The sequence below is a fragment of the Pollachius pollachius genome (assembly GCF_949987615.1).
Source record: "Pollachius pollachius genome assembly, chromosome: 10".
NCBI classification, from domain to species: domain Eukaryota; kingdom Metazoa; phylum Chordata; class Actinopteri; order Gadiformes; family Gadidae; genus Pollachius; species Pollachius pollachius.
In genome coordinates, this window is record NC_136943.1 from 20,275,481 (window position 1) to 20,285,480 (window position 10,000).

General features: G+C 44.0%; 1 protein-coding gene across 1 annotated transcript in view; it reads left to right on the forward strand.

Moving 5' to 3' along the window:
• The window catches only part of aff2 (AF4/FMR2 family, member 2), a gene marked incomplete at both ends in the record, with an annotated part of 100,791 nt that overhangs the window by 23,919 nt on the left and 66,872 nt on the right, over nt 1–10,000 (forward strand). Inside the window, one exon of the mRNA XM_079745291.1 lies at nt 9,523–9,643. Coding sequence (XP_079601417.1) covers nt 9,523–9,643 — 121 coding nt within the window. The remainder of the gene's footprint in view (nt 1–9,522; nt 9,644–10,000) is intronic.

Sequence of the window (10,000 nt, forward strand, 5' to 3'; positions counted from 1 at the left end):
AGCCTCATCACCATTCAGGTGTGATGTGTTCACGTTGCGTTCGTCCCTTGTGCTATGGCCTCCTCACTCCTCCTGCAATTGGCCAGTTTGTGGGGTTTAGATTTTAAGCCAACGTAAAGAATTATGCATGCCTTTAGATAATAGTCTTGAGACCAATACTGAGGACTGTGGGTCTCGGGTTGTTTTTTGTTCACCATTATATTTTTATGCATTAGGGATAGAAAAATGTGTTTGAATCTGTAGCGTTGGGTTGGCTTCTCGCGGTGTGTTGATTGCTTCATTCGGTTCAGAAAGTGTTTTCGCAGTAATCACAGCACCCAGTGAACCTCCTCAGTCTCAGATGATGGCTGGTCGTGTCCCAGCAGGGCTCAAGACTCACATTTATACTGACTTTTTCAATCGGTGGCACCCTAACAAATTTGGTTACAGCCTTTTTTCCTTGCTTATCCTAGTATTAGCATCTGTGTTCAGGACCTCTTCAGGCCCTTAACAATAAAATAGAATAGATTTAATTGTCATTGTGCAGTAGGTCCATACAACAAAATGTTCAACCTCTAAAACAATGCTGACATAAACATTCACAAAATAAATAGTATTAAAAAAAATAAGACATAACCTTTGTCACTTCCATCCAACTGTTAACATTCATGTTAAAATATTCACTTACCTTACATTTATTGTCAAATGTTTTTATCACATGGGTGGTCATTTATTTTCTACCGCCATCGCGCCACATCTCTCTCCTCACAAAGGGACTTTTCACACTCCTTCTCCTCCAATGACAAAAAGATCCACCTACTTATAATAATAAGAAGGTATTATTGGAGCAAAACAACAGAGCACCTGTGAAAGTGGAATGGAAAATAAAAATAGAGTCACAGACGTGTATCGGATCATATGAAGTCACAGCGAAAACAAACTTGCAAACTTGTACAAATGTTTTCTCTCCCACAAACTCAACTCTTCACTGCAGATGCACAAATCCTATTCTACAAATCACAAATTTAGGACATCATACGCTCCCATGTTTGCTCAAGTCTCTGCAGTGAATATGCTGCACAGTACATTCTGAATCAGAATCAGTACACAAGAGTACAATTACTATGCTTGGTACCTCAACAGCCACATAGCAGCAACAATACAATATAAAGTAAATAGATAAGTAAAAATAAAAATATTTTATAATATGTAAAAGTATAAAGTATAAAGTATAAAGTATAAAGTAAAAAAGTATAAAGTATAGAAAAAAGTATAAAGTAAGTATAGAGTAAAAAAGTATAAAGTAGTATAGTATAAAGTATAAAGTATAAAGTATAAATTATGTGAATCTGTGCAATGAGACTATCACACCTGTAGAATATTTCCTCACAAAGCAAAATAAACGCCTTACTGCTTGCCCTTTAGTTATGGAGGTTGCATTGCAGATACATTTCCTGATTAAAATTAGTTTTTTTTTCTTTAATGATTAGGCCAGTGTTCATAGACACACCAGGACGTCTGCGGCAATCAACCAGAATAAACGATCATGCGCATGACTCTATTGGTCACATGAGTGGATATCAAACACCTTTGATTACGCAGAACAACGCGCGATCTGAAGCTGTTTTGATGTCGTTTGACATTGATCCCATTTAAACGCAGAATCAGATTACTCTCCAGGAAACGAGGGGCTGAGTAATTGAATGTCTAATTAGCGTTTTTTTGAGCGGGTTGCTGGTGTAAATCTCTTCAAAAACTCCTTGTTACTCCACACCAACGATTGCGCACCGATTTCGCTAATGAATATTAGCCTGTATATTATAGGCTAAGGCTACAGCTATTGTCATTTAATGGCCCGCAAAATAACATCTACACACTTTCATTATAAGAAGGCGCTCAATTACTTGACGACGGCAATTAATTAGTTAATCTGCGGCGTTAAGGAGCCTCGTTTGGAGAGTCCTCACCGCGGTCCCCTGCTAGAAATCCCCTCAGCAAACAAAGTGAGCGCCATGGATATAAATACAGCGGGACAGTTCAATGGAGAGAGAGGAACTCGTCTCAAACGGTAAATCAACGGCTGTGTTTTGACATTGCTTTGTTTTGGGCAAACGTAAAAAACAGTGACGGCGCTGTAGCAATTAAAGTTATTTTAATGCTCGCGGTGGCGACGGCGGTACCTGCCCCCCCCCCCCCCCCCCCCCCCCGGCGGTGACCGGTACTCAGCTCAGCCATGTTTGCTCTTCAGTAATGGGCCTGAGTGGGCCTCTTCCACTGTGTCACTGAGCAACTTCAACACACACACACACACACACACACACACACACACACACACACACACACACACACACACACTCAAAAGCACACAGACACACGCACACACACACACACACACACACACACACACACACACACACACAAGCACACACACACACACACACAAGCACACCTTCCCCCGCTAACACTCTATCCCGCTCTCTTTCTCTCTCTCTCTCTCTCTCTCTCTCTCTCTCTCTCTCTCTCTCTCTCTCTCTCTCTCTCTCTTTCTCTCCCTCCCTCTCTCTCTCACCCTCATTTACTTTATTAGAATGACAAGTATGCTGCTATTGCCAAAGCAGTAATTAACATGCAGATAATTCATAACTATAATTATTCTGGCAGGCAGGTATATAATAACTTAATAATGTGAAGGACTGTTTATCTATCCAACATTCGCTGCTGACCCCTGGATGTTAATTTGTGGCAGTCGGTTAAAAGGTGTTTCCCTCCTCACTGCTTCTCTTTGTCTCTGTCTGGTTTCTCAAAGCCGTAGCACTGTTCCTGAGATGTGAGGGCCGTGCGCACACAGAGCTGTAATATGTGTATATTAACGAGCGCTCTGCTTTCGCCACGGTCATCGCGTTCTCGCCGAGGTTGTCAGTTATGCTTCGAAACGATCTGCTAATTAGTTTGTAGCGCAACAATATGATTGGCCCATTCATCCAGCCTCTGGATTCACTTGAGTGGGGGATTATGGGAAGCGGCCTTGACATCCCATTCATCCATTCATCCATCCATCCATTCATCCATTCATGTGCTCCAGCGGGTCGAAGGGCTGTTGTGTCTTCATCTCGTCCGATGGCCAGATGAGTTGTATTTATTTACCGTGTTATCCTGAATCTAGTCGATTTTAAGACGCATACGGTGAGCCTAATGGGGGGTCAATCAACGCGTGGTCCATCACGGTGCCTGTTAAAGACAAGCAGCTCGTCTAACAACCGTGTTTTAATGATGAAAAACCCTGCCTGCAGTGCCTTAACCAACACACTGCCGAGTCCATTGACGATTACTATTTCACCAGCCTCTGAAGATTATACAGAAACTTTGAATGGAGGAGCGCGCCGGTGTGCGGAGGGTGAATAATGTGTTTCCTTTGTGTCGATGTGCCGTGCTCCGTCGCATGACACCCACTTAGAACACAAAGCCGCGCATTCGTCTCTTTGTCTGAGTCTGTCTGTTTATCAACTTGTCAAGGCGTCAAATAAGGAGCATTTGCATGACGTGTTCAGAGCGGGAGAAAACGACAGCGCAGCAACAATATGTTCAAAGGCTGTCTGCGTCTCATTATAACATCGGCATGCACACACGCGGCATCGCTCACGCACACACGTTCTCGGAGACGCACGTTACGCGTGTTTCCACATTATTCCGTATTTTCCTTTCATCCCGGATAAACAAAGAAAAAGAAGCGGTAATATTCCTCCATGTTTTGGGAAGTTTTTTATTCCATGTGTGTCTATCCAGGAATGTCTACTGATATGTTGCTCTGATTTCCCACCCAGGACGAATGAAACACACTCACCCACTCACACGTGCAACATACACACACACACCCTCACCAACTCACACACGTGGCACACCCACAAACACACACACACACACACACAGTCACATGAGCGGCAAGGACCCACTCACACCCATTCACACGAGTGGCATGCACACTCACACCGACACACACACACACACACACACAAACACACACATACAAAGGTATTCACACGTAACGCATACGCGATACGTTGTTGAGCTGACATTTCAAAGGCGCTTTTGTCTGCAGTCTGACAACTCTTCTTTTCCGTTCCCCCTCCTCCCCCTTCATCTCGTCCTCCTCTTCCTCATTACCCCCCCCCCCCCCCCCCCCCCCCCCCCCCCCGACCCCTGTCATTCTCACTACTGACCTACATAAAGGAAAGGATATAAAGACAACCAGTGCATTAATTTGAATTACGAACACCCGAGCTAATTTGATATTACCTGGCTGTTCTCGTTAACAGTTTACCGCCTCTTTATCGCACGCGGGGAGGGGGCTCATCACGTCTGATTTATCGGCGCATTTACGGCCTCTTTTAAAGGTTTTTTATTAATATCACTTTTTTATTACCACCTTTATTGTGGAAATTTTAAATCCAGAAAACACACTTGCATACATTGTTAGTTAAATACAATTTCATAAAATAAATGTTGATATCATGAAATTAGATGTCTTTCTTTTTACTTTGCCTCATATGCATAAAATAGATTTCATGTTGTCCCCAAGAAATCGACTTAAAGCAACATGGATGAACTTGCCTTTTAAGAACACGTGTGATACATTGAAATACAAATGATTGTAACAATTCTACATTCAAAACAGCTTAAAAACATTATCTCAGTTTCTCAGTTCTTAAGCTTTATTTGTTGGCAGCATTACTGAAAAAAACATATCTAGCACATGGGTGAACTTCTTTGCCTGAAATAGCATGAACCGTTTCAGAGCAAATCTAGCTGGTTGAAAAGATGCAACACTTTCAACAGACACTTGCCCTCAACTCTATATACTCTCTCTCTCTGGTGCTCTCTCTCTCACGCTTTCTCATTCTCTCTCTCTCTCTCTCTCTCTCTCTCTCGCTCTCTCTCTCTCTCTCTCTCTCTCTCTCTCTTTCTCTCTCTCTCTCTCTCCCTCTGTCACTGTCACTGTGCAAATGCACAAGTTGATGGAGGCTTTACAGGTTGACAGAAATATAACCAAGATCAAACTGCTGTTATCTCATGACAATAACAATCCAATCTGTAACCATTATACGAAACAATAATAATTATTATCGATTAGCACCCAAGCAGATTTATGTTGCTTATTGTGCAGTACCCAAAGCAAAGGGATATGTCGAGAAAGGCAAGAAAAGGTCTTTCAGTGTTGGCATCCATAGGACTTAGATTCCCCTGAAGTGAGGAACCAGTCTTTTTCTGTATCGCTCCTTTGAAAACCCTGACTCAATGAGATTTCTTTTTTGGGTCACACGAAAAACATGAAGCAAAGTTCCCGCTCTTCTTCCCTTGTCTCTTTATACTTGTCACAAGTCATAAGTAAGGGTTGGTTGTCGGTTGGGGTTCTTAAATTATGTTGTGTTGTATGATGTTATTATCATACAGAAATAGTCGGCATTCTTTAACTTAGTCATCACTGTGCTCTTCCTTTGATGAGGAAGAAAATATGTCTGTCTGACTGGGGGCTGTGACTGTGGGCTGTGATTGGGGCTGTGTCTGGGGGATGTGATTGGGGATGTGACTGGGGGTGTGATTGGGGATGTGACTGGAGGATGTGACTCATGGATTTGATTGGGAGGATGTGACTGGAAGATGTGACTGGGGTGTGTGGTTTGGGGGGATGTGCCTGGGGGATGTGCCTGGGGGTTGTGACCTGGGGATGTGATTGGTGGGATGTGACTGAGGGAATATGATTGGAGGATGTGACTGGGGGTGTGAATGAGGGATGTGACTGGGGGACTTGATTTGGGGATGTGATTGGGGGATGTGATTGGGGGAAAGCTGCGTTATGTGACTGTGTGAGTGTGTTTGGGTGATGTGACTGGTTGGATGTGACTGGGGATTGACTGGGGCGATGTGACTGGGGGGAAAGCCGCATTAACAATGACAGCCCAGACCTGCTTCAAAGCTCTACATGAACATGCATTCCCATCTGGGACCCCCAGCACCACCACAGCCTCCCACCCCTGGCCACTGAGCCATGCTCACTGATCCGTGTGTGTGTGTGTGTGTGTGTGTGTGTACATGCGAGTGTGTAGTGCCTTGCTTAAGGGCATCCTTGGTAGCAGTAGTGGCTGAGCAGAAGGGAGACGGTTAGTTATTCAATTTTTAACGCTCAGTTTTTCACAGCCAATCCAGGGATTTGAAATAGGAGCGTGTGTGTGTTTGTGTGCGCGTGTGTGAGTGTGTGTGTGTGTGTGTGTGTTTTGCACTAAGCATGTGTGTTTAGTTATCAGGGGAACACAGCATAGCTCTACTGAGATTAAATTCCCAGAGCTTACCCTGGCTATCAGCATTACCCCAGGACACACACACACACACACACACACACACACACACACACACACACACACACACACACACACACACACGCACACACACTCACACTATGCTGCGATGCACAAAAGGTAGGGAGAGTGGAAGGGTGTCCGAGAAAACTGCCTCAGACTCAGTTCTATTCACATTGTATTAATAGTATTCCTGCCTCACCATATCAATATTTTCTCAGCCGTCCCCAAATCCAGCTTGCTCCACATAGACATTCAATGACATTTAATGCTGAAATTAGCTTTGAATCCAAAAATAGTTTTTTAGTTTTATTTTGTGTTCTCTGTTTTCCTGGTAATTCTGCTTCATGACGAATCCAACCCTGTGTTTATAATGAATGAAGGAAGTGTGAGTGCCAGGGCTAGAAAGCGTCCCATTTCTTTCAGCATTACTCAAACCACCTACCTAATCTGGCTATAGATCTATATTTACAAGCCTCTTCGAGTATATTGCATATTTGGCTTTGAATTCACTTTTTTCTCTTCTTATCTTTACCAGCCATTTAACAGTCAGAAGATCTATGCACATTTTATTTTGTGCTGACAAGCTGTGGAGAGGATCAGTTAATCTTCTAAGTAATAAAGCTAAATGAGGCAGAAATGAGGTTAAGAAATAATGAGAGAAACGGAGAGAGATATCAATTCGGTAGATTGATATCAAAGAAGAAGAGGGAGATGAAAGATAAAGAGGGAGAAAGGGGAGAAAATGCGAGAAACAAGACGTTAATACGAGAGGAAATGTTAATATAATCCATTCAGATTATCTTTTCATCGTCTTTTCCGCTTCATTTGGAGTTAACTCGACGCTAAACGTTGTGGCTCACCTCGTCACCGAGCGGGGAACACCGATCACACCACTGCGTTTGTTTTAAATAAACAACACTCGCGCGGCGACGGAGGGGTGAGGATTCACGTGTTTTGTTGAATGGAAACACATCGTATAGGAGGCTGTGTACGGGGGGTTCACTGGAGAACCACAGGCTCTCAGTCGGAGAGGCTCCTCCTCGTGTATGGAGTGTCATCCACTGGAGAAACAATAACAGTTGACATGATCCCGCAACAGGCATGGGGGTGTACATGCATTAAAACAGACGTTGATGGGCTGTGACAGGTGCTTATCTGATCCCCTGGCCAGGAAGTGTGTCTCTCTCTCTCCACCGGGGGACAGCAAGCGGAGCTGGGATGTGTTAATTACCTTGTCGGCCCGGGTACGCTCGGAGGGGAGAGAGAGAGAAAGAAAGAGAGAGAGATAGGGAGCCATAGAGTGAGATAAAGAGAGTGAGCGAGAGAGAAACAGATGCATTAGACAGAGACACTTTTGTGTCGGAGGACTGCAGGCCACCGATGTTTGTTTGCTATGTGTGTTTGTGTGTGTGTGTCTGTTTGAGTGTGTGTGTGTAAGGATCATGGCATCAGAGTGGATGTGCGTGTGTGTGTGTGTGTGTGTGTTTGTGTGTATGTGTTTGTGTGTAAGTGCTTTTGTGTATGTGTGTGTCAGGGGTGTGACGGCGGTGTCCGTTGACTCTCTGCTCTGATGGACAGCCCCCATGTCCACCATGGGCCCCCATGCAAACACAGATTTAATCTAGAGCAGAGCGACACACACAAACACACACTCATCCCGACTGTCAATCATTTTGTCTTAATTCCTCTGCTCCCATCCTTCCTTCCTTCCTTCGCTCCTTTTTCTCCTCCTTTCTTTCTCCCTCATTTTGCACTTCTCCATCTGCTCTCTCTCCTTCTCTTATCTTTACAGCTTTTTGTATAATGACACACACACACACACACTCACACACTTACTCTCACACACACACACACACACACACACACCTGGCCAATATGTGGTACCAGAGTCGTTACTGATGCATCCGTAGTAAATGCTTTAATTATCTGTTCATTTTAGTGAGCCTTGGATTGGGCTACTGCTGATCCCCCCTCCCCCCACCACACACACACACACACACGCATACACACACACACGCTCACACAAGCACACACACAAACACACACACACATGCACTGATTGTGAATGTTGTGAGAGGGAGAGAGAGGATGGAGGATGCAGGAAGAGAAATGGCCAATGTTGTTTTTCTAACAGGCTGATAATGGTGCCAGTCCCATAAAGCTGTGTGTAGCTTGTTGGAGCCACCTGTGAAATTGATCCTTTTACCAACCACCCCCCCGAGCCACCCCTCCTGGAGGCATTACCCGCTGTCATAATGTTGCACATATTTATTATTAATAATAAGTTAACATGTTGCAGGACACACACACGCTCTAAACACATTGTTGCACATTAAACACCAAACATACACATGACACCACATTGCTGAAAAAACGATTCAAAATAATATTTGATAAAAAAGAAAGGTTTAATACAATTTTACACAAAGACTAGTTCTAGCATCCTCAAGAAAAGTGAATTTCTGGATTTCTTTTTTACAAAATGATATAAAATATTTGATACACTATCTATGCTCCCGTAGGTTGGTCGTTTTTGAATGTATTTTGTGTTGTTGTTGTTGTATAGTAGAGGTTGTTGTGCTTTATTGGGACACAAATACACAAGAAATGTTTTCAGCCTCCCGGTGTGGATGTTTGCAGACACAATCTGCGTTCCTCCGCCATGAATTCAAATCAGGAGCCTCTGCCATTCCCATTTCACGCTCGCTGATTCTGTTTAGTTTCCGAAAAAGTTGTATTTTTTTTTCCTTTTCCGCATCGCTTTTTGGGGTAACATATTCCACCGGAAGATTGAATTTGCTTGCTCGTTTTATGAATTTGGTCTACTGTCCTTTTTGAATTTAATTGGTCATTTCTTGAAGAGTAGCAGATGGAGGTCTGTAGGGCAGAGGATCACAACAAACTAAAACACAAACCTAACAGCCATTACGCTCTCCATGGTGGCTTTATCGTAAGAACCTTTCCTCCCTCTCCCTCGTCTCCCTTCTCTTTATTTTGGTCTCAAGTTTTTTGTTTTAGTTTATTGGTTAAATTCTTCTCCTTTTAAATTAGAAGTACTCAAAGCTTTCCCAGCCCGGCCTTGTGTCGTCGTGACTACCGTTTCCATTCGGTGACCGACTCTGAACAAACTGTGGTCCCATCGGGCTGGTCTCCCTGGGCTAATGCTGTGTGTCTGAATCCTTCCCTGCAGCCACGTGGAGTCGGAGCGCAGTGCCCTGAAGCGGCGGGAGTGGGAGAGGAGGACCCAGGAGGTGCAGCAAGATGAAGACCTCTTTTCCACCGGATTCAACCTGTTTGGGGAACCCTACAAGGTCGGTCTCTGTGTGTGTGTGTGTGTGTGTGTGTGTGTGTGTGTGTGTGTGTGTGTGTGTGTGTGTCTGTGTGTCTGTGTGTCTGTATCTGTCTGTGTGTACTGGTGCACACAACTGCATGTGTGCATGTGCGTTTGTATGCATATGTTTGTGTGTATGTATATGTGTGTATATGTATATTTGGCTGTATGTATATTTGTGTATGTGTATATGTTTGTGCATATGTTTGTGTCTCTGTGTGTGTGTGTGTATATGCATACAGGCGTGTGTGTGTGTTTGTGTGTGAGAGATAGAGACGGATCCCTCTTGGTGGATGGCCCACCGGTGAAGGCTCTCTGTGAGGTCAGGAGGAGTTCT